Source organism: Malania oleifera, chromosome 9 (assembly GCF_029873635.1).
Source record: "Malania oleifera isolate guangnan ecotype guangnan chromosome 9, ASM2987363v1, whole genome shotgun sequence".
NCBI classification, from domain to species: Eukaryota; Viridiplantae; Streptophyta; class Magnoliopsida; order Santalales; family Ximeniaceae; genus Malania; species Malania oleifera.
Window position 1 is genome coordinate 30,942,803 of NC_080425.1, and position 26,592 is coordinate 30,969,394.

The 26,592-nt window shown below is 35.9% G+C and overlaps 1 protein-coding gene across 2 annotated transcripts in view; it reads right to left on the minus strand.

The window, feature by feature from the left end:
* Window positions 1–1,257: 1,257 nt before the first annotated feature.
* The window catches only part of LOC131163780 (uncharacterized), a 139,132-nt gene continuing 113,797 nt past the window's right edge, over window positions 1,258–26,592 (minus strand). For both annotated transcript variants that reach the window (XM_058120521.1, XM_058120520.1), the window contains 3 exons: window positions 18,041–18,153; window positions 16,814–17,069; window positions 1,258–1,766 (listed from right to left, as the gene is read on the minus strand). In XM_058120521.1, coding sequence (XP_057976504.1) covers window positions 1,476–1,766; window positions 16,814–17,069; window positions 18,041–18,153 — 660 coding nt within the window. In that variant the 3' untranslated portion in view covers window positions 1,258–1,475. The remainder of the gene's footprint in view (window positions 1,767–16,813; window positions 17,070–18,040; window positions 18,154–26,592) is intronic.

Consider the following 26,592-nt stretch of genomic DNA (forward strand, 5'->3'; position numbering starts at 1 on the left):
GATTAAGATCATGTGCATAGGCCTAAGTCATTGAGGTCCAAGTCTTGCTAGGTTTTTGCAATATCAAATCAACAAAAGAAAATACTTGTGACAATTTTGGAGCTTTTAAAATAAATACTATTCATACTATGGGCCACGAATCTTACAAAAAGAAAACGGAAAAAAAAAAAAAAAAAACCCATCTCATGCATTGCCATGGTGCCAAAGATTGCTCTCTTTAACATCCGCCACATACTTCACTAATTCATGCCCGGCGTCATAGCAAACATCACAACTTATGGACTGATATCAAAATTCTTTACTATAGTGTTATATTATATTTTGTACAAATTCACACCAATATAAATTTAAAACCTCTCCCAAAGATACCATCCTCCTGAATTTTCATTAACCACAGCCTCTCATCATTGAAATTTGAAAGCTAAGGGTTCGGATTAACTCTTCCTATTAGTAGACGTCCCACAATGCCCACAAGAGCATGCTGCCAAGTACAAGATCTCTTCAATGTTCACTGGGAGCAGTCGTGAGAGCAACTCCTGTAGTCAATTTTGCATCATCTGGCTCATTCTGCTACATGAAATTTTTAATACCAAAGTTACTTCTTGTCTACTCTGTTATTTGTTATCCATCGAGACAAGCTTCATCTGATGCCACAAATCACATAACTAGAAGCGAAGAATAATAAAGATACTAACGGTGGATGGATCAAGCATGTTCCAAGTTCATTCTACACTTTGCTATGAAATGGATTTAAAAAATTATTCATAAATATTCTAAAACCTGCTGACAACTATAGTCCCAGAAACCTTAAAATATTCAAAACGCATTTAGACACCTCAAAGAATTAAAAAAAAAAAAAAAAAAAAAAATTATGCCCTAATAACAAAATAAAATCATCTTTATTTGTCCCTTAAGCATTCTTTGATCAAAAGTTACGGACGTTTAAAATTTGAACGTTAACGCCTTTCCTTATAAAGAGGTTTCTTGCAAACCGGGTGCTTACTTTTCTACACTCTAAAACAAACATAAAATAATTTTATTTTGAATTCACTTGAAACTACAAACAGCTATTAACAATTTTTTTTTTTAAGAAAAAGACAGAAATAAAAGATGGGCAGACCTGAAAGTTTTTTGACAGGGTGATAGCCCAGCAATTTCATCAATGGATATTGCCACAGAGCAACCTGGAGAATTTGTTTATTACATGTGCTCGTTTAAGAAAGGGAAAATACAGGAGGAACGAAAAAAAAAATCAACTAGAAAATTTTCGAGCTTTTATTTCACGTAAGCTCACATGGTGCAGGATGAAGTCTTTTATATGCATGAATTACCAACTACAACATCTTCCATAATGTGGCTACACAATTATATATTATGAACTCTAGTCTATGTACAAGAAGCCAGAGTGATTGATCCCCATTGCTTTCCAGTACAACGCTGCCATTGAAAATGTGCGTGTCAAAGTTCATCTAGACTTACCGCTGCTCCCCAGTTCCTTCTGATTTGTTTCTTTCATTCCTGGTTCCCCCTCTCATACTTGCTGAGCCAGTCCCCGCACTTTTAAATGGTAACACAACAACAGGGGCAGCAGGCACAGTGTCCCAACGTTCCTTTATAAATCTCATGAACTTCCTAACCATTTCTCTTCGAAAATTGAGCTCCCTCGTGAATATATCAAATAGAAGAAATGCAAGAACATATTTGAAGGGGACAATGAGGAGAATGGTGGCTGAAACTAGAAGCACAAGTGCAACCTCGGTAGTAATCTGAAATTAAGCAGAGTTAATTACCAATTTGAGCCAATAACTGAAAAAGAAAAAATTTCGAAAGCACAAAAATATACATGCCAAATGAACCCGACCTTTGCTATATTAATTAAAATTAGTTTCATAGTCAAATCTAAAGAAAATTTGAGGGAAAAAATATTAGTATATTCAAAAACAGAAATACTGAAATAACTCAATAAACCAACTCAGGCTGTATTTAATGTTCAAATTTTGTTGCAAGGTGAATGCATGAGCATGCCTAAACTGCACACCTATTTGGAGCTAAAATGACGGTAAAACTAAAACTTTTGTAACGATGGTCTATGCTTGAAAGAAAAGAAGCTTAATGCAAATTCTTTTTCCTTTTCCCTTTCTTCTTGCATCCACCGGCCCCTAAAATTTGTGCAACTATAGTCAGTTAAATATAAAACATGAGAAGGATGAATCTCATGAAAAATAGACATCATTCCCGAAAATCAACGATTCAAAAATTGAGAAAATAAAATTTATAGGTCAGGTATGGAAAGATAACACAACAGTAATACTACCCAAAATCAAGACAAAACTTAGGTTCAATGCCATAATTGTAATAGATATGGCCAATACAAATTGGAGTGTTGGCACAATGAAAATAATTGCACAAAGCATCACACAGGGGTTGCAGAAAGTAATGATGAAATATTGGAGACTTCATTGTTGACATGCTATGAAGTAGAGGGAGAACGTCAGAACTGACACAACAGCGTGCTCTATGAGTTCAAGTGAATTTGGGCTGTTTGAAGGTGACCTAATGAAGCATACAAATTCAGTTCTGGAAGTTCTGGACCAGCAGGTTGTGGCCAATTTTGAGCCCATTTTCCTAAAGGTTTCTAGAGCTTAAAAATATTCATGTCAGCTATGGAGTTAAAGTTGAAAAATCGCTCTTTTCAGTGGATTAAATTAGACATTAATTGGAGTTATCTAGTAGAAGTTATGTTTGTTTGAATTTTAGTGTGCAGTCTATCAGTTTAAGCTTTTTAAGTGTCTGTATTCCCTATGTAAGAAAGCCTGTTAACTCTTCTTTTGAGACTTTATTTTGTCAAAATCATTTATATTTTGCTTAAAAAAAAAAAAAGTGAAGTAGCATTTTTCTAACCATGGAAGGTTGTTCCAAGACTATAAAAGCATTTGAGGACATGTATTAGTGGATGGAAGTGAGATGTTGAATGAAAATTAGAGACTTTGGCCTTGCCTTCTTTCTCTTCAGTTCTTTAACTCCTTTGTGAGTCGTGAAATTTTTCTTTTGATCTCTGTACCTCTAAGGTGGTAAATTATCTTTATTTTTAGAGTGGTAAATTTTCTTGCTTCTATATCTCTTGGCATCCGCTTCAAAGGAAACTTGTCTAAAAATACCTAGAGGTGGTAGAGGTCAAGTTATTGATATGAGATGGAGCCAGAAAAAGAGGGGTTCTACTCATAATCCGGAAATGATTCGTGTATATATCTCAAAAAAATGTTAAATCCACCTGCTGTGTGTGTGCATGCGCATGCGGTGATATGCTAGTTCCTCATTTCTAGCAACTCGGTATCAAAAACTGCTGGATTTTTTATATCGGCTGCAACATTCACATGTGTGGCAAGAAATATATATTTTTGAGTTAGATAAGTTGCTCAAATGTAAGATTTAGGAATAATGCCACCCAATTTTGAGTAAGGGAAGGATATTCATAAGTTGAAGGATGAATCCAGAAAAACTGTTTCAGATGTATTTTTTGTCCTGGACTTTATTATAATTTGTTGAGTATTGCACACTTGTTAGAATGGGGTTATGACATGCACATCTACAACATTTGTGCTATTAGTGATGGCCTGGGAGGACTAATAGCAAAGGTGACTATGATTTGAAATTGTCCGTGTCCATATAATATTAATTTTGGAAATTTACTTTGCTTTAGTTCAATTACTTCTGATAATAACCAGTTGTCGTGTGTGCGCTTTACACACTTGAATTTCAGTAGCTTGAAAATTTTTACTAGAAAAAAAAAAATTAGTTTTGGGTTATTGCTTATTGATCCGGGAAAAGTTTGTCAGTCTTGTGTTTTAGGAAAGAAGCAATGAGGTCCTTTTTTGAACTGCAATTCTTGGAGAAGCAAGAAACAATTAATGTTGGTTCATTTAGAAATGTGTTCTATGGAGGTTTTTTTGGATAGCGGTTAAATTTTGTTGATGGTTGCAATCGGAAGGCATATGTTTATTTTTTGAAAATTAAATTTGAAGCATGTGATGCATTTAAAAAATTTAAATTTTATCTGAGAAACTAAGTGATGATTTTTTTTTTTTTTAATTTAAAATGGTATTAAACACCAATTGACAGCTAGACACACTCCACAACAAAATGGCATGGCGAGGAAGAATAAGACAACAATGAATATGGTTAGATCTATGATGCACCCAAAAATTTTGCCTGAAGGTTTTTTCACAAGGGCCATTGCTTGTGCTTATTATGTTTTCAAAAGCTGTCCTTCTAGAAGCAATCATGGAAAGACACTGCATAAAGCTTGGATTGGATGGGAGCTGTCTTAAGGTGTTTAGATGCATTGCTTATGCTTATGTGTGCAGTGCAATTCAGAAGATGTTGGATGATAAGGCCAAAAAATATATATATTTTCATTGGCAACAGTCATGAAGCAAAAGGATACAAGCTATTCAACTTGGCTAATGGGAAGGTGATAGTTTAGATGACACCTTTGATGAGCAAGCTACTTGGAATTGGTCTACATCAAAATCACCCTTGTTAAAGCTTGATATACATTGTTGGCCCACAACCTAAGAGCTTAAGCTTTTAGGTAAAGTGGTAATCTAACATGGTACCGGAGCTGGTTACTAGGAGGTCTTGGGTTCTAATCTTGTTTCCCGTGTTTATTGTGAGGTTCTTAATTTCCTCTAATTGGTGTTATCTATTGTGTTTAGGCTGCATGTGCAGGGGAGTGTTAAAGCTTGATATATATTGTTGGCTCAAAACCTAAGAGCTTAAGCTTTTTAGTCAAGTGGTAATCTAACAACCCTTAAAGATTCCAGAAATTTTTATGGAAATTTGACAAGTGCATAGAGTATTCAATTGGTGACCCATCATCTTCTATAGTTTTGCCTATTCTTGCAGTCATCTAGTTGTCTGAATGTCTATGCCACTTGCCAATCAAATTGCATGATTATGTTATTGATAATGATAATGAATTAATTGATAAAGATGTTATGATTTTTTATTTATTTGTAGATTGTGATTCATTATCTTATGAAGAAGCAATCGATGATGATTGATGGATTCAAGCTATGGATGAACAAATTCATGCAATTGAGAAAAATAATACACTCTTCCTCATAGAAGAAACTCATTGGTGTTAAATGGGAGGTAGACCATTTCAATGCACGTTTGACAGAAAAAGGGTACAAATGAAAGGCAGGTATTGATTATTTTGAGGTGTTCACACCTGTTTCCTGGCTTGAAAAGGCCTTATACGGATTGAAGCAAGCCCTGAGAGTGTAACAGACACGAATTGATTCTTATTTCCTAGATCATGACATGTCCTGAAGAGCATTTTTTATAATATAAATCTGATTTACATAGTGATTCTTTGCTTGTACTTTTACTAGCAATAATCAGTTGCAGATTTTAGGGAGGCCATGGTTCACCATTTTGAGATCACAGATACTGGCTTGCTTTCTTATTTTCTTGGTACTAAAGTTATTATTTTCTAGAAAAAATCTATGCTTTATGCTTTGAAAAGATTCAATAGGAATCTTGCAAAGTAATTTTGACTTAGGTTGAAGACAAAAATAAAACTAGTGAAGAATTGTCTTAGAAATTTCGTCAATTCTACTAATTTCTAAAGCTTATTGGGTAGTTTGCAATACTTAAATTCCACTAGACCTGATATCATATATGGAGTTGACCTTATTAGTAGATTCATGGAGTTCCTGCGTTGGTCATATTTGTAGGCAGCTGTATCTTGAGATATGTTAAAGGTACACAATCTCATGGAATTTTTTGCTCATGTTCTAACAAAGTGGAGTTGTTGTTTGCTATTAATGGTTTTTTGGTCATTTAGCATTATTAGTATGTGTTAGTATTATGTTAGTCAATGTTACTAAGGGTATTTTGGTCATTGGAATGTACTCGACATATATTATAAATAGAGGGAGAGACCAATCATTGTGATTGGGCTTCCATTTTACTCAATAATTTTACTTAATATCATATCAAAATCCGACCTAAATCCTAATTGCATGACTGTCGCTGAACCCTAAACATCATAATACCACACAAACCTGTTGCTCTAGTAGGATCATCAGCATCACCAAAGTCCAGGAGCAGGTTCAGGAGTTGCTGGAAAAAGCTGCAAGCCACAGAACCTGCCAATCTGCTAGCCTGCAAATTTCACAAGCAGGAGGAGCATCCACATGCCACCACGTGCTGGATGAAATCAGGCACCGCTGACCTCATGCACTAGCATGTTAGATGGTTATGAGCAGTCTTTTTGCTCCAATTTCCTCCCAAATGTCATGAATCCTCCCCTACATCATAATACCTAGTATTTTTTATTTTTTTGTCCAAATTTATCACCTTTTTAGTTGCTATTTCTGTGAATGATTGTTTGCTAATGTGCAAAGCTGTTGGTCAATGTTTATTGAGTTCATTAAGGCCTGAAACAGTGGTATTGCTGCATTTGTTATTCGTTTTTATCTTGTTCATTGTGTGCTTGTGGTTTGCTCTGGTTGTCAAACGTTGTGTATTTGGATGGAGTTCATGAGTTCCAGGAGGTTGTTGTTCGCTGTGTATTTCTAATTTTCTACTGTATTGAGGCTGAAGGGGAGCTTAGGCGCAACGGTAACATTGTTGCCATGTGACCTGGAGGTCACAGGTTCGAGGCGTGAAAACAGCCTCTTGCAAAAATGCAAGGTAACACTGTATACTATAGACCCACTGTGGTCAGCCCCTTCCCCGGACCCTGCATACATAGGAGCTTTGTGCAGTGGGCTGCCCTTTTTTTAATGTATTAAGGTTGTGTGCGTTTTGGGATGGAGTTCCCAAATCCCAAAAGTATGTTTCCCTTGTTAGTGACTTGTTTGAGCAAACAACGTACAATAACTATTCTACAAAAGGAGTATGCAAAGTTTTTGCAGTATCAGGCATCCCAACAAGCATCTCATAACATTGCATCCTTTGCTAAAAAATATCATCCTACAATCTGCATGTCATATGGTATCTCTCCCACCCTTGAGTTTAATGATTGACAGGTGAATCCAAATTCTTTTGTCCTCCAATATTCTAAAATCTACCTCAAGTTACCCTAGTTGATGGGTCCACTACTATAGTTAAAGGGATAAGATAAGTAAATCCAGCTCTCACCACTTCTCTTTCTATTGTTTTATATATTCCCAAATCTCCTTCAAATCTCATGTCAATTAGCAAGCTTTGAAGACGAGGAAGAGGAAGACAATTGACATAGGACGTGAGGCTTGTGGACTATATTACTTTGAGTAAGCTCTCTCCTATTTCCTGCATGGCTGTTGCTACACCACTTCAAATCCATTCTTGCCTTGGTCATTCGTCCTTGGACAAGTTGAAACAACTAGTTCCTACTTTTGACTTCTATGCTTAATCTCAACTATCATTCTTGTTAGTTAGGATAACATGATCATATTCTCTTTGCTTCCCAAGTCAATAAATAGGCAATTAGTCCTTATGTTACTCCATTCCAATGTCTAGGGTCTTACTCGTGTCCCATCAAAGTTGGGGTATTGATACTTTGTTACATTTGTTGATGACTTGGTTGTATTTAATGAAAAGATTGTCCTGAATTGTTTAATATCTTTTATGCCTTCAATCAACATGTGCAGATCGAGATCTGATGTCTTGATGGGGAAGGCGACCTTAAAATTATTATTGTGGGTGTTCAATGATGTTAAGGGTTCTAGGGAGTCATCAATAACCTTTTTTCCTAGGTGCGGTCAAGCTAACCTAATTACTACCAATTAGCTGGTCTCTAACTAAACCTAGGTCTAAGAAACTAGTAGTCATGGTCTGTGATACCAAAATGAAGTTAAGAAAGACCGTTGCATGAGGGGAAGGTACTAGCAGCCCCTACCCTACACCCATTCTTTTGAATGTTATACCACGTTAACTTTGGAATATTCAAACATTAATGAAACAAAAAATTTGATTCTTCATTTTTATTAGATTACCTTCCCTTAAATATCAGTTCACCCTATGACCATTGGGTATTCCGTTAGAACCAAAAGACTTCTCTCACCTTAAGAATCCCAGGGGAACGTTATCACGCCGCTTTCGGGTTCCATCATCGGATTATTTAAATTAGGGTTTCTCCAAACTCAAACTAAGGACAACCATGCAAAAATAAATTTATAAAGGAAACAAGGCATAAAACTCAAGTAAAATATCTCATTAAAATCAAGAATGATAATCAACTTATGTTGAAACACAAAAAGTTCAAAGGCAACAATGATCAAACACTTTCTAAAATAAAAGAGGCAATCTAAAGAAAATAAAATGAAACTTTCCTAAGTTAGAAGATTCTAAATTCCTAAACTAAGAAAAAAAATAAAGGTCAAATGTACAAAAAAAAAAAATATTTACTTTCCATTTCTTTTCCCTTTTTTCTTTAATGATTTTTTGGTAAGTTTGAAAACCCTAATCAATGATAAGGAAAACCCAAAAGACTTTAAAAACCTATAAAATAACCTAGAAATTTTAAAAAATTTCTCACAACTTTATGAATTTTTTGGATTTTTAAATTATTAAAAAGCTATTATTACCAAGGATGCATCAATGGGCGGACAGTAATGTTTTCATCCCCCCAGTTTAGTGTCACCTAGGTTGGAGTTCCAGGTTATCAAAAAAATAAAAAGAAATTAACAAGAAAATTATAATAGTAATAATAATAATAATAATGAAAACACTAATAGCAACCAGGTATCACTAACTAAGATATTGAAAAGAAGAAAAAATTTGGATTTTAAAGTAATATAATGATAGTGAAAATAATAATAATAATAATAATAATAATAATAATAATAATGCAATTAAAAATTAGTATGACAACCAGGTACCACTAATTAAGATATTGAAAAGAAAAAAGAATAGAAAACAATTTTTTTTTGGAATTTTAAAGTAATAATAATGACAATGAAACTAATAAAAATAATAATAATGATAATAATAACAATGCAATTAAAAATTATACTAAAAATGATCATAACAGAAAATTTATTTTTTTTTCTACCTTTTTTCTGATTTTTATCCATTTTAAAACTAATTTTAATCAATTAAAAAAAATAAAACAGGAAAAAATAAAAAGAAAAAGAAGTCTAACTGAATTGGTCGACTAGTTCAAAATCTTAAAACACTATTCATCGTCACCCTCCTAGCACAGTCATCTTCGCAAACGAACTTCTAGGATTTCAGAGGAAGAAACCCTTGCTACACTGGCTGCCCTATTGCGCTCCATGGCTCTTGCCTGTCCGTTGGCAGTACTGACTTCTCTCCGACCACCACTGTTCAGCCATCAAAACCCCACACCTCTCTTTCTCCATTAGGTTCTCTAGAACTGGGTCAGATTTTGAAGATTCACTAGGAATTCTCCAGCCATATATGGAGGTTTGACAGTGGTGAATCCATCACTGCCCTGCTTTAGTTTGGGTTTCAAGCACGCCCAGTAGACCAGAATGGTAAAGGCAGAGCACAACAACATTTTTCTTCTTTCTATACCCCTCTCTCTCTAACATGAATTTGTTTTAACATGACACCCATGTCCTCATTCATTGTAGCAAAACGTAATTAACAAGGCGACGAAGATACAGAAGTAACAGAACCTTTTGCAAATCAACAGTTGATTCATATACACAAGACAATGATAAAAAGAAACAAGGAACCAGACTACAATTCATTCATATATACAAGTTTGATCAAATCATGGACAATTTATGAATTCACCATCATAAAATCATGCAAGAACCTTCAAGAATATCAAATACCAAGACAGGAAAACTCATAAGCGTCCCAAAGAGATTAAATATATATATATATATATATATATATTACCTCATTTCTCCTTCAAGAATCGGAAGACCAAGAGAACTCCACAGAACCAAGAAAATCCAAACAGTATGAACGTATATTACAAAAGCCTTGAGCGTTTGTTGATCCCCTTAGCCTTGAACACATGCGTCGTCCAAAGTATTGAAACTCCTTTCTCTCCTTGAACGAATGTCTCCCCTAAAGGATTTAATGTGTGAGCCCCTTTTCTTGAATGTGTAACTCTTCCAATTGAACGTGTTATCCAAGCAATTGAGCATCTCCTCCAAAGTACTCAATGTGAGCCCCCCTCAATGAATTGTATGTAAGTGTCCTTCCCAATCTCCTCATGCTTCCTTTTATAAACAAAAGGGCTAGGGTTTTGAGCCAAGAACCTAGGCTTTCCCAAAATGCCCTCAAAAGGCCTTCTTTTCACCAAATTGCCATAATAATGAATCTACCTTAGCTCATGTCCACATTCACCCAAAATTAATGAAATTAAACCCAAAATTAGCCTTTGAGCCTCACAAAAAATATATCAACTTCTTAAAATTTGAAAATTGGGGCCTGAAATTTCTTCGGACAAAAGTGGGCATCAACATTTTGTTCTCAAATAACAACTCAATTTGTTATGCTAGTTAGGTTACTTCGTCGTGATAATGCTAAGGATTACTTTAATACCCAATTCATTACTTATATGACTAACTCTGGTATGATCCATCAATCATCTTGTGCCTATACTCCACAACAACATGTAGTTGCGGTGGAAAAAAGGACATTCTTGAAGTCAGTTATGCTCTTCTGTATCAAATGAATGTCCCCAAAGTTTTTTTTATTTATGTTGTAACATTGGGGTTATAAATACTTTATTTGTAATGTATTAGTTAATTATCAATTTTAATTCAGATTTCCTGATTGGTTTTCCATCTCCCTTGTGCAACCCCTCTTCTCTTCTTGTAATCAGAATGAATGATTTCTTTATTTCTTTAATTAATTCTGTACAATCACAACTCTCTATAAATAATACAAACTGTATATCAACAAGGAAAGAATTGCCTAAAATAGGAGCATGAAATCTGCCCAAGTATTAGTCTAGAAACCCCTATACAATCTCTAGTATCATTGACCCATTATTCTCAGGATTTCTACACTCCCCCTCAAGTTGGATCATAAATGTTGACCATATCCAACTTGTATGTGAAATCATCAAAACTTTGTCGAGGTAGTCCTTTGGTGAAGATGTTGGCTGTTTGTTCTTTGGTAAGAACATAAGTCATGCAAATGGTTCCTTCTTTAACCTTTTCCTCAATAAAATGTCTGTCCACTTCTACATGTTTGGTCTTGTCGTGTTGGACTGGATTGAGAGAGATGTTAATGGTTGCTTTGTTATCACAGTAGAGTTTGATAGGGAACTTTACCGTGACATGCAACTCCTTCAAGAGTTTCCATAACCATAGTCCTTCACATATCCCTTGCGCCACTGCTTTAAACTCTGCTACAGCACTACTTTTGGCCCCAACGTTCTGCTTTTTGCTTCTCCAAGTCACCAAGTTTCCCCATACAAAGGTGTAGTACCCGGAAGTGGACCTTCTATCTTCTGCTGATCCTGCCCAATCAACATCTATGAAGACTTCTATTTCTTTGCTTTCACATTTTTTGAAGAATGGTCTTTTGCTCGGAGATCCCTTAAGATATCTAAGAATCTTGTACACTGCTTCTAGGTGACTTTCCCTTGGTGAATGCATGTGTTGACTCACCACACTTACTGTAGATGTGTCGTCGGGTCTAGTGTGTGACAAGTAAATTAGTTTGCTAACTAATCTCTGATACCTTTCTCATTCAACAGGTTTTCCAATGTCTTCTCTTCTTTTTCCTGCTTTAATGGGGGTATCGCTTGGTTTGCACCCAAACATGCCGGTTTCAAATAGGAGGTCTAGGACATACTTCCTCTGAGAAACATTGATTACCTTCTTTGATCTAGCAACTTCCATCCCCAAAAAATACCGCATTTGTCCCAAATCTTTACCTCAAACTCAGTGGCCAAGACTTTCATCTCTACTATGTTGTCTCCAGTCAGGATGATGTCAATGACATAAACAATCAAAATTGTATTCTTCCCATCTTTAGACTGCCAAAAGAACATAGTATGGTCTGATTGTCCTTGCCAATATCCTTGGCTCCTAATCACCTTTGTAAATCTATCAAACCAAGCTCTTGGAGACTGTTTGAGTCCATATAGGGACATTTTGAGTTTGCATACTTCGTTTTTTTCACCCCTTTTACAAAATCCTAGTGGTGTCGTCATGAAGACTTCCTCTTCTAGTTCGCCATTCAAAAAAGCATTCATGATGTCAAGTTGCTGGAGTGGCCAATCTAGGTTGGCTGCCAAGGCCAGGAGAACTCGGACGGTATTCAATTATGCCACAGGTGCAAAAGTCTCTGTGTAGTCAATGCCATGGGTTTAAGTAAAAACCCTTTTGCAACAAGGCGGGCTTTGTACCGTTCCACTGTCCCATCTGCTTTGTATTTCATAGTAAACACCCATTTGCAGCCCACTGGTTTCTTCCCTCTCAGTAGATTCATCACATCCCACGTTCCATTTTTTTTCCAAGGCCCGCATTTCCTCCAAAACTGTTTCTCTCCATTCAGGGATCTCAAGGGCTTCCTAAATATTCTTTGGAATTTTTATCCTATCAAGATTAGAGGTAAAAGCACGACACCCTGTAGACAAAGTATTGTAAGACATGAATTTGGAAATGGGATGGAGAGTACATCATCGAGTTTGTTTTCTGAGAGCAATGGGTAAATTGAGATCAGCCTGTGTAGGTTTATCAAAGGAGGACTCAAGATTAGTTGAACACATTACCTGATCAGGAGTGGATGAAGAATCATGGTTGCTTGGATCTATCACCGCTTCCGACTCTTTTGGTGCCTCAGGTATGAGATTCTTTGTGTCTTTTAATTTTGGCTTTCTTGAGTAGACAAGTATCTCCTTGTTATATTGTTTTCCTACATCTCCCCCTGAATTCAAGTTTTCTTCTATATTTGGCATATTAGAAGCACTTTTCAAGACAGGCTCAGTGTTTGGGACAGGTTCAATGTTTGAGACATGCCTAGTAATAAAGGTATTGAAGTCCAAAACTTGAACTTCTTTACTACTGAAAGTCTCCCCCTGAAGCGAGGGCTTTTGGAAGTAAGGAGTAGTTTCAAAGAAAGTAACATCAAGACTAACAAATACCCTTTTCGTTGCAAATCATAACATTAGTACCCTTTTTGGGTAAGAGAATAGCCAAGAAAGACACTTGAGGGCGCGTGGATCCAGTTTGTGTCGATGATGTATATGGACAAAAGTAGTACAACTAAACACTTTGAGAAAGAGATTTAAGCTGAGACGAGAGTTTGAAAAAAATGACCGGAATTTTTGAAGAGGTGAGGCAAAAGAGAGAACTCGACTAGGCATTCTATTAATGAGATATGTAGCTAAGAGAACGACATCACCCCAAAACAATTTTTGGCATATTGATAGTAAATAGCAATGCACGAGCTACTTCAAGGATATGTTTGTTTCTTCGTTCGGCAACCCCATTTTGTTGGGGGGTGTCGACACAGGAACTTTGATGAATTATTCCATGTTCTTGGAGATAATTTCCCAAAATATGATTAAAATATTCTATGCCATTATCTGTATACATAATTTGAATTTTCGTGTGAAATTGTATTTGAATCATGGAATGAAAATTGATAAACACAGAATGCACTTCAGTTTTGTCTTTCAACAAGTATACCCAACAAATACGAGTGTGGTCATCAATAAAAGTAACAAACCATTTTGTGTGGGTACGATTGAGAGTGCTAGACGGGCCCCATACATCATTGTGAATCATAGTAAATGGTGAGGTTGGTTTGTATTTGGACTTTGGGAAAGAAGTACGTTGGTGTTTTGCAATTTCACAAATCTCACATTGAAAATCAAATGATGTTTTATTCGAACAAATGGAAGGAAATAACTGTCTCAAATATTGGAAATTGGGATGACCCATTCCATAACAAAATATCACTATCCTTAGGAACGGATGCAGAATCACATATAGCAATTTGACATTGTTCACTCACATTAGCCTCCTCAAAGTAGTAGAGTCCCTCACACTCCTTAGCATTGCCAATTGTCTTCCCCGATGATAGGTCCTGAAAAACACAATGATAGGGAAGAAATTTAGCAGAACAATTGGAATTCTTAATTAACTGACTAATGGATAGTAAGTTGTAGGATAACTTAGGAACATGGAGAATGGATTCCAGTGTGATGGAGTTAGAGAGTCGGATATTCCCTTTGCCTACGACAAACAAGAGTGATCCATCTGCAATTTTAACTTTCAAATTTCTAGAGTTAATTTCTAGCATAGGGTGAATATGATGAGAAAAGATGATAGGCATCGGTCATGTGGACAGAGGCACTATAATCAATAATCCAAGGAGTTTTGGATCTAGTGGTTATACTCAAGGCTTGCAAAAAATTACCTCTTTGGGCTAAAGAACCAGAATAAATATTTATGGAAGATTGACCCAAAGTATGAAAGGTAGAGAACATCTTGTAGAGTTGTCCCAACTGCTCAGAGTTAAATGCACTGCTTGAATTGGAACTATTACTGCTTTTCTCCCCTTGAGGTCTCTCGGCTTGATTATCAATCGTGGCTTGGTAGCCCCGATTTTTGTTGCCTTGCCGTGGTTTCCATTCAGTTGGTTTCCTGTGTATCTCCCAACACATCTCCTTAGTGTGGCCAGTTTTTCGATAGTGTTCACACTAAGGGCGTCCCTTCTATTGTCTTGAACTAGATCCTGGAAAAGTCCCTCGAGAGACCAAGGCAGACATTTCTGGTCTAATATGGTTAGTAGAGACTGTCTCCTTCAGCATCACCTTACACCTACTTTCTTCTCGTCTCACTTATGAGAAAACTTCGCATGTATCAGGTAAGGGACGACGACCCATAATTCTTCCATGGACATCATCAAGGACCCGATTTAAACCAGCAAGAAACTCAAACACCCGTTCATTTTCGAGGCATTTTTTATATCGGACACTATCTCTCGAGCATTCCTACTCTTCTTTGAAACTCAGATCAAGTTCCTACCAAAGAGCAGTCATCTCCATATAGTAATCTACAACATCCCTTTCTCCCTGCTTCATCTGCCATAGTCGCATCTTAAGCTCAAAGATTTGGGAGGAGTTCTCGGCATTGGAGTAGGTCTCAAAAACGGCATCCCTGACTTCCTTTGCAGACGGCAGGAAGAGATAAGTCCTCCAGATCGACGACTTCATGGAGTTCACCAGCCATGTCATGACCATGGAGTTCTCCAATTTCCATTTCTAAAGGGTGGCAACTTCGGTTGGGCAGGTATCCGTGTCTCGCCAGAAAGAAATCCCAACTTTCCCTTGCCATCGATCACAAGTTTGATATATTGTGCCCATTCTCGAAAATTCTTGCCATTCAACTTCTCCACCATGAGTTGGAAGGACGAGTTGTCAAGTCCTGTTGAGCCCATGGTGGAGATAGCTTCGTTCTCACCCTTATGATGTTCAGAGGTCATCGAACCTCTACTTTGGCTGGCGGTTTCTGCCATTAATAGCTAGGTTTAATCTCCTAGCTCTGATACCATGAAATCAAAATGAATGATTTTTGTATTTCTTTCATTAATTCTGTACAATCACAACCCTCTATAAATAATATAAACTGTATATCAACAAGGAAAGAATTTTTTAAAATAGGAGCATGAAATCTGCCCAAGTATTAGGCTAGAAATCCCTATACGATCTCTAGTATCATTGACCCATTATTCTCGGGATTTCAAATAATCCTCAGGATTTCTACACTTCTCCTTCTTCCTTCTCCTTTTGTTCTTTCCTGTTTTGTCTCTAACTCTCCTATCTTCTGATCTCTTATTAGTTATTCTGCCTTGCTGTTTCTATCTCTCCTACCTTAATTCTGTAATTCTCCTCCCCTTCTTCTTCTTCTTCTCTCCCTCTCTCTCTCTCTCTTTGAATTTCTGTTCATAATTATCCCTACCTTTCATGGGAAATTAATCAACATGCCTATGACTTTTAAAGCTATAAAAGATAAGTATTAACATGCGTGGCTCTACTTTTAACAAGGGGAGGTGGGGGATGTCTTCACAATAAGCAATTTTAAGCATTAGCTATACCTCATTTTTAATTTGATTAAGAAAAATACTATGTTTTAGAGTAACATCGGATCGCCAATGAATGCCTTGCATTGTAAGAGCTGATATTTTCAATAGTCCTGTCATAATCATTACAAGCCATGGTCTTAAATTTCCAAGAAATTGGAAATTTTGGCTTTCCATAACCCTCGAAATTGATATGGCTGTTGATTCCAACTTGCATAATTTCTATCAAAATTTCGACAAATCATCCAAAGTCTAACGAAATCTCAAAATTTTAGCAAAACTTGCCGAACTTTTAACTATGTAATGAGATTTCCTCGGAATTAAAACATGAGATTTAGATGAAAGTGAAATTTCTCCCTTAACCTATCTTATTTTTTTATTAAAACAAAAATATTATTACAAGGGATTTTGAAATAATATGTAAAATTAAACTTACAACAACTATTTATTAAACCATTCATATCTAAATCATTTTATTTGTATAATAAATAACATTTAATTGATTTATGAATTTCATTTATATTAAATGAATGTGTTTTATACACATATTACATTACAACTATTGCACCTCATACACAACATAAATGTATTCAATTTATAATATATTAATCCTAAAACTTACATTATTATGCCTATTAACCTTTTCTAAGTTTCATAAAAGAATTCCATGCTTTACTACTAATTTCCATTGTTTTTTCAAATTTAAATTTAAATTTCTATTGAAGTTTCCGTACTTTTGGAGTTTTGAAATTTTAGTTGAAATCGAAATTTAAGACCTTAATTGACAACTTACCTGAGGCTGACCCGAAAGAACAATTGTGCGTATCTTCAGAAGCATAACATTCATATTCTGGAGAAAGTTTTCCACATAATCCATCGCTTCCTTTACTGCTATTATCTTTTGAATTGTGTTAGTTGGTGGCTGATCAGAAATTGTTACTTTACCAAAAGATCGTCCTAAGCGGCCTTGCTCCTTGAGCCCCTTCAGCAGTAGCATGCTGGATGCCAATATCATCAATGATGTTGGAATTATATATGACAGCAAATTCCTAAAAGGAACAAGATCAGCATACATGAGCTCAAATTACCATTGCAGAACCAGAAACAATAGCAAAAATAATGTACATTTAAAATTGTAGAAGTGCCTCAATACAAAATTCAAGGAAAAAAAGGGAGCATATCCAGTCTTCCTGCCATTCTATTACAAGTCAGGCTATAAATTGAAGGATTGGAGCAAGATGGGTTTTAGTTTTTCCGAACCAACTTAAGCCAATCATTTTTCAAGACCCTAAATGTTCATTTAGTAATTAATATTAAAGAATGGTAGAATTTCTACCCAGTAGGATCAGAATAAGAATGATTTGTCCCTAATAAGAGAACATAAGAAACTTGAAATTAATCTTTCAAAAGAAATAACCCAAAACATATTCTGTGCACAATATTTCTCAATAAAGGAACAAGCAAAATTGTTGCTTCAGAAGAATGAAAATTTATAAGAAATTTTTTTGTTAAGAAAACTATAAAAGAGATGTAATTACTAAAATCAATAAAACCAATGTGGATTGCTGTTATACTTTGTTTTTTTTCAGGAAAATTTATACCATGTATATGTACTAACAGATTTTAATGGTCCAAACCCAAGCTCTATATGCTAACAGTAAACACAACCTGGGGTTCCAAAATAGCATGAGAGTAACACAACATAAATGGTCTTTCAAATCTTCCCAAGCAGGAAAATTGGTGAAGGCAGAACTAGAATACATAAACAGTCTCTACCCTAACTGAAATTTGGAAATGTACTGCTGAACACACAAAAGCTTTTGCACAAATCCATGATTCACAGTTTTAAATAAATGCTACAATATCCATAGAAGCATGCCCTCGTAGCCAATTATTAATATATATAAATTGATATCTTGGCAGAGGAATAACTGAGAGCTTTTCTGCGTTGATTCACCGCTAAATGAACTGGGAATAAAACCCCAAAAAGATACTACAAAACATACTCCAATTATAATACCTGAAAATAATTGCATATGTGAATGCAAGAAAAGAGATAGTCAAATGTGGTTCCTCCCAGCACCTAAGCTTATCAAAGTTCTTGGCAACAATTGTCAGAGGAAGCACAAGTTCCTGCATAAAGGCAAAACCTTACTTTGTTCAACAAGTAATCATTAATCATACATACAAGGATATAATGAAAACAGAAAGCAATATCAACAAAGACTTATGTGATAAGAGAATTAGATCTTAAACAACTTCACACTGTCAAGTACTTAAAGTGAGGGTAATTGAGTTCAATATTCCCCTCATCATACTGGCCATTGCATCACACTTAAATTTCAATATAACAACTAGGAATGACATATTTTAAAATAATGCAAGGTCTCCAAAGTAAGCGAATGAAACTGGTGTCAGGAATACAAAAGCAGTTATCATATACATTATGCAGTATCTTTAGCCTCAAACCTCAAGGACAAAACTATTATTAGAACACCAATCCATGACATATTTGTAGCACTAAAAGAGGCACAATACTAAGTGTCGGATTTCTAGGGAATAAATTAGGAAATTCTATTTTTTAAAATCTGAAATTAATATTTCAGTTTCTAGTAGTATCAGTTTCCTGTTTTCTAGCCTAGAGATCTACTGATTTTATTTGCTGATTTTGTAGTGATTTGATTTGCTGATTTTGCGGTGATTTCTTTTGCTGATTTTGTGGCCTTCCTAATTTGGTGGCCTTCCTCTACTATTTACCTTGTAACCATGTCTCTTGAAATAATAAAAATGATTATTCTTCTTCTCAAAAATCCTTCATGGTATCAGAGCCTCGTGCTCGTTTTCTATTTTGTTCTTTCTTCTGATGATGTCGTATAAGTTGGCAATGACTGGCGCCCAAAGAAATCCTACCGGATCTTCTGGTACTTCTGAAACCATTCTGCCCAATCCCACTATTCCTCCCAGGTCTGTATCTGCTGATTACTATTCCCAGAATTCAGCCCTTTATCTCACGGTTACAAAACTCAATGGGCACAACTATCTCGAGTGGGCTCAGTCCGTAAAATTGGCGATTGATGGCAGAGGAAAAATAGGGCATTTTACTGGAGAAATATTGAAACCTGCTGCCGGGGACCCTGATCTAAAAAAATGGCAGTCCGAAAATTCTCTTATTATTGCTTGGCTCATTAATTCCTTAGAACCTGCCATTGGAAAACCATCCTATTTCTTCCCACTGCTAAAGACGTCTAGGAGGCCGTTCGAGATCTTTATTCAGACCTGGAGAATTATTCTCAAATATTTGAGTTGAAAACTCAACTCTGGAGATCCAAGCAGAATGATCATGATGTTACTACTTCATACTTATTACAACGAATTGGTAACGTTATGGCAGAAACTTGATCAGTGTAATAATGATGTTTGGGAGAATTCGAACGACCATGCTCACCACAAGAAGAGAGAGGAAAATGACAGGGTTTACATGTTTTTAGCTGGCCTTAATCAGAGTTTGGACAAGGTCCAAGGCGCATTCTCGGCAAGAAGCCATTGCCCTCTATTCGAGAAGTTTTTTCTGAAGTTAGACCCGAGGAGTCAAGGGCAAAAATCATGCTGTGCAACACCGAACCTGGTTTTAACCTAGAACCTGAGAGCTCTGCTCTTGTGTCAAGAGGTGTTAATTCTGACAACGATGGGTGTAAGAAACTGTGGCGTGAGCATTGCAAAAAACCATGGCATATGAAGGAGACGTGTTGGAAGCTTCATGGTAAACCAGCAAATTGGAAGCCAAAATCCAAACAAGACAGTCACGCCTACCAAGACTCAGTAGCCTTCTACCAACTCAGATGCAGTCCCTTTTACCAAGGAGCAATTAGAGCACCTGTACAAATCGTTTCAATCTCCAAAACTTTCCTTAACTCCGTCTTGTTTTTTGGTACAGAAGGATAACTCTCTTGCTACTACGTTTTTAGGTGTTATTCCTAATTTTGTTCATTCTTGGATAATTGATTTTGGCGCAACTGATCATATGACTGGTTGCTCCAAATTGTTCTCATCCTATAGTCCGTGTGCAGGCAATAAAAAGGTCAAAATTGCAGATGGTTCACGCTCAGTAAGTGCCAGGATAGGAACTATCAAACTCACTTCATTGTAAACTCTCCATGATGTGCTCCATGTTCCAAATTTGTCTTGCAATTTGTTGTCCATAAGTAAAATTACCTCTGATCATCAATGTAAAGCTAATTGCTACTCTTCTTATTGTGAGTTTCAGGAATTTGACCATGCGGAGGATGATTGGAAGTGCAAAGGAAAAAGATGGACCCTATTATTTTGACGATGGACATAACTCGAGTAGACAATGTCAAATTACTTGCTTAAATTCTGCTTCTGTTTTCAAAGATAATGATATCATGTTATGGCATTATAGGTTAGGCCATCCTAGTTTTCAATATTTAAAATACTTCTTTCCCAATTTATTTCAGAATAAAAGTCCATCTTCTTTTCAATGTTAAGTTTGTTAGTTTGCTAAACATCATCATGCATCCTTTTCCACCCAACCCTAGAAATCAACTATACCATTTACTATGATTCACAGTGATATATGGGGAGCATGTAGAACATCTACGTATTCTGGAAAAAAAATGGTTTGTGATCTTTATTGATGATCACATGTTATTTGACAAAGGAAAAATTTGAAGTGGAAACAATTTTCAAAATTTTTTACACCATGGTACAAACACAATTTCAAAAAAGTATTCAAATATTGTGGAGTGATAATGGTCAAGAATATTTCAAAACATTTTGGGCCAATTTTTTCTTGAAAAGGGAATTGTTCATCAAAGTTCTTGAATCAACACTCCGAAACAAAATGGCTTGGCTGAAAAAAAAAACACATACTTATTGGAAGTAGCTTGGGCATTGCTTTTTACCAATCAAGTACCTAAATATCTTTGGGGTGAAGCCATTCTTACTGCTACATATCTCATAAATAGAATGTCTAATAAGGTTTCAACCTTTGAAACACCTTTTGATGTTTTTCATAAGTTTTATCCAACAAATCGGCTGTCTTCTTGTTTACCACTAAAGATATTTGGTTGTACCGCTTTTGTTCATATTCATAGTCATAATCAAGGAAAACTTGAACCCCGAGCCACAAAATGCGTGTTTGCTGGTTATGCTCCCACTCTATAAATGTTTTGATCCCATTTCTAAAAAAATGTTTGTTACCTTGGATGTTACATTCTTTGAATTGCATCCTTATTTTACGCTTCTTCAGGGGGGGGGGGGGGACCAAAACAAAGATTCGGCTGTGTTTCATGATATTTTCCGAACTGAAAACTCACAATCTTTCTCCAAATTTGATTATTCAACTTGAAAACCCAAGCTTTACTATATCAGGAGAAAGTGAGTCGAGGTTTTTTGATACTGAAAAGGCAGGTCTTCCTATAGCGTCATCCCATGATGTTCATGATCCTATAATGACTAATAAAGGAACAGCGTGGTACCATTTGACATTGTCTACTCGCGACAGAGGACAACTCGAAAGAAAGGGTCTTCCAATCCTTTATACTGTCCAAAATTCGTAAACCCTCCAGGTAATGTCTTCATCGAGCCTTTACCTCATGTTCAGTCCAATTCATCTTCGAGTTCTGAGTCCTTCAGTTCTAAACCGGAGTCTGGTTCCAATCCTGAGTTCAATGATTCTAAACTTCACATTGCTGTCCGGAAGGATGTGAGGTCTTGCACCCAACATCCATTGTCCAATTATGTGTCATATGAAAATCTCTCACTTGTTTTTTGTGCTTTTACCTCACAATTGTCTTGTATGGAGATTCCTAATACTATGCAGGATGCTCTAAAAGTTCTTGAGTGAAAGGAGGCTGTCTTTGAGGAGATGAAAGCTCTTAATAAAAATGGCACGTGTGAGTTAGTTGATCTACCAAGAGGAAAGAAAATTGTAGGGTGCAAATGGGTGTTTATAGTCAAGATAAATCTGATGGTTCTCTAGAATGGTATAAAGCTTGATTGGTCGCCAAAGGATTCACTTAGACCTATGGCATTGATTACTTGGAGACATTCGCCCCAGTGGCAAAGCTAAACTTTGTAAGAGTTCTTTTGTCACTTGCAGCTAATTGTGACTGGCCTCTGCAATAGTTGGACGTAAAAAATGCATTTCTTAATGGAGGACCTGGAGGAAGAAGTGTACATGGATGCACCTCCAGGATTTGGTGAAAAGTTTGGCACAAAGGCGTATAAACTGAAGAAGTCCTTATATGGGTTAAAACAGTCACCAAGAGTTTGGTTTGAGAAATTCACTCAATTTGTTAAAAAAGGTTATACTCAAGGGCAAGGTGATCATACGATGTTTATAGGACATTCACCGGATGGGAAGATAGTGATACTGATCATGTATGTAGACGATATAATTCTCACTAGAGATGACGTACTTGAGATGAACTGATTGAAGACTTCCCTCTCATCAACATTTGAGATCAAGGACTTGGGATCTCTGAGGTATTTCCTTGGAATGGAGGTTGCTTAGTTGAAGAAAGGGATTGTTGTCTCCCAATGGAAGTATGTCCTTTACCTCCTTAAGGAGACTGGGATGAGCAGTTGTAGGCTAGCAGACACTCCAATAGATCCCAATCAGAAACTTGGAGATGACAAGGAAAGTGATCCAGTGAATACAACTCGGTATCAAAAGTTGGTGGGAAAGTTAATTTACTTATCACATACACGGCCGGATATTGCTTTTACTGTGAGTTTGGTAAGCCAGTTTATGCATTCACCCTACAATAAACATCTTGAAGCAATTTATCGGATTCTCAAATACTTGAAAAGTACACCAAGCAAGGGTTTACTCTTCCCGAAGACCACACAGCAGAACATAGAGGCATACATTAATGCAGATTGGGCAGACTCAGTTATTGACAGGAGATCCAATGTACTTATGTCTAGGGAAATATGGTCACATAGCGAAGCAAGAAACAAAATGTGGTTGCAAGGAGCAGTGCCGAAGCAGAATATAGGGCTATGGCTAACGGAGTTTGTGAGCTGCTATGGCTGAAAAGAATTCTTGAAGAGCTACGGATGTCGGTGAACATGCCAATGAAGTTGTATTGTGACATCAAAGCTGCCATAAGTATTGCTCAAAATCTAGTACAACATGATCGCACGAAGCGCGTAGAGATTGATAGACACTTCATAAAAAGAGAAGATTCATAGTGGAGTTGTTTGCATGCCTTTTGTTCCTACTACTTAACAAATAGCCAATATTTTCACCAAAGGACTTTTCAGACCTAGTTTTGAGCTCTTTGTAAGCAAGTTGGGCATGATAGATATCTACGCTCCAACTTGAGGGGGGGTGTCAAATTTCTAGGGAATAAATTAGGAAATTCTATTTTTTTAAATCTGAAATTACTATTTCAGTTTCTAGTCATTTCAGTTACCTGTTTTCTAGCCTAGAGATCTGCTGATTTGATTTGCTGATTTTGTGGCCTTCCTAATTTGGTGGCCTTCCTCTACTATTTATTTTGTAACCGTGTCTCTTGAAATGATAAGAATGGTTATTCTTCTTCTCAAAAATCCTTCACTTAGCAAAGAAGAAATAAAAATGCACAAGTAAATACATGGATGACAAATGATTTCCAAGACAACATTGTTGGCTTAGTGAAGAGCAATGCTAACAGGCAACATAGGCATGGCAGATCAAATTACAGAAAAATGAATAAGATAACCAACAATCAATCGCAAAGATTGGCATTGGAAAGTCTCTCTCTTGTTTGGGAAAAGTTTCAGCTTTCAAATTTGATAGATCACGGGAGTCCTCATGGGTGGACTTGATATACATGGGTGAACACCAACTTGAACCAAAAGCTTAAGCCATTAGGTCTTGGGTCGAACCATGTATATAAGCAACCATCCTCGATTATATTTTTTCAATGTGGGACCAACTCACAAGTGGTATTTTAAACAATCTCCCCCTCAATTATAAGTTCCAACCACTTCCCCTTAAAAAAAAGTCATTACTTGTCATGCAACCAATTAGCGGCCATTACTCAACCATGGAAAAGAGCACGAAATCGTGGGAGTCCACTCATCTACAGGATTAGTATCTATAGGATTCACCGCTCCTCTTCTATAGGATCAACATCCATAGGAACACATGCCTGAGCACTCGAGCCCAATTTGAACCATCAACTTTGATGCCACTTGATAGGACCAAGGGAGTCCTCATGGGTGGATTTGGCATAGATAGGTGAGCAACAAGTTGAACCAAAAGCTTAAGTCATTAGGCCTTGGCCCCAACCATGTACATAAGCACCCATCCTCCACTATATTTTTCCAATGTGCGACAAACTCACAAGTGGAATTCTCAATAAAATTCAATTTAACAATTAGAGCAACTTGAGCATACATAAAAAAGTGGCCAAAAAAAATTGATTTGCTAAGAAAGCCAATAACTGTGGAAACCACTGAGTACCTCAAGCTGCAAAAGACAGCAAAGAAACCAAAGATTCATCTCAAAATAATTCTGTAATTGATCACTTAAATGCTAGGAAAAAAATTTCTCGTTATAATCAAGCCATCATAATGCCAATGTGTTATGGAATAGCTGCAAGAAAAGGTGGATGAACATGCGCAGCGAGAAGCCTCCCACGCTGAAACATTCACTGAACTTCTCAAGAAAGATGTGAAATCCTTGTCTTAGATAACTCTTAATATAATGACACAATATACATTTTGGTTAATGCATTTCAGTGGGATAATTCCTAAATGTTAGATTTTTTATATTTTTATTTTTGTTGGAATTACCTCATGGAAATGCATTGACCACCCCATATGGATAAAACCACCACTGCCAAGTGGGAGCTATAGCAATAAGTAAAATTATGGTCATCTTCATGAAATGAATCTTAAACATGTGTTTGCAACTCACTTATTGAGATTAAGAGGGCATTTGATAAATTAAGTGTTAGTGTTTAACACTGAATTTAAATCTTATTTTACGAACCAAATTCTGAATTACTTTAATTCTTTGACATTTAATATCTGAATATAATTCGTTCAATTCTAAACATTCAAACTATCTAAAGAAAAATTATTTAGTAGAATTAAGAGATAATTGCATAAATCAAAGTTATTAATTTAATATAAATAATAATTTTTCTTGTCATATATTAATTTAATAATTATAAATAAGAAATAGTATAATTAATAAAGAAATCAAAAAATATATAAGACATGAAAGAATTTGTTGAGGGCAAATAACAATGACAGTGTAAGCGGCATCAATGGCATTGTGAATGGTGAAGGCTTCAAGAAATGCCAAGTGGGAGCTATAGCAATAAGTAAAATTATGGTCATCTTCATGAAATGAATCTTAAACATGTGTTTGCAACCCACTTATTGAGATTAAGGGGGCATTTGATAAATTAAGTGTTAGTGTTTAACACTGAATTTAAATCTTATTTTACGAACAAAATTCTGAATTACTTTAATTCTTTGACATTTAATATCTGAATATAATTCATTCAATTCTAAACATTCAAACTATCTAAAGAAAAATAATTTAGTAGAATTAAGAGATAATTGCATAAATCAAAGTTATTAATTTAATATAAATAATAATTTTTCTTGTCATATATTAATTTAATAATTATAAATAAGAAATAGTATAATTAATAAAGAAATCAAAAAATATATAAGACATGAAAGAATTTGTTGAGGGCAAATAACAATGACAGTGTAAGCGGCATCAATGGCATTGTGAATGGTGAGGGCTTCAAGAAATGGCTTTTCGTTGGACATCCTTTTCAGATGGCATCAATGGTAGTGTGGATCGTGGAAGGGAGAGAGAGCTTCATTTAGGCATTGGGATTTTTTTCATTTTTAGTTTTTCATCGGGGATAGGAATGGAAAAAAGACCTCTGAATTTTGGTCTATGTTCCCAAGTATAATTTAGTTGGACCAATTTTAGAAAAATTAAAAGCAACCACCAAACATTCTGATATATGACCGATTCACAACAAATAAATATATTCTGTTAGAAATACACACACAGTGGACAACATCCATTACAGGGAATATAATAATTTTTTAAACACCACGTAATAAATGCGGGCAATGAGACTAGAACCTAGGACTTCCTGATAACCAGCTTTGATACCATGTTAGGATACCACTTTATCTAAAATCTTATGCTATTGGGTTGTGGGGAAACAATGTATATCAAGCTTTAACAGATTCAAACATAGCCTTCGTTCATAGGCCATTAGGTCAAACAAACACCCCTTAATAACATCTTAAATCTTCATGGCATAAGCGAATCTTGCACTCGTGTTTACAACCTACTCTTTGAGATTAATAAGCTTATTAGAACCATTACTGCATCATGATCATCCAAAGGAATTGATAAATGACAAATGTCTTGCCATGCAAAAAAGGAATTAAGATCCCAGCCACAAAGATAAAAGTCTTTTGTGATACATGTGTATTGATGATATCGGTTGAAGTTAAGGAAGACCTAAATACAATGATAGGTCTCTCCCTCTATTTATAATATATCAAGTACATATC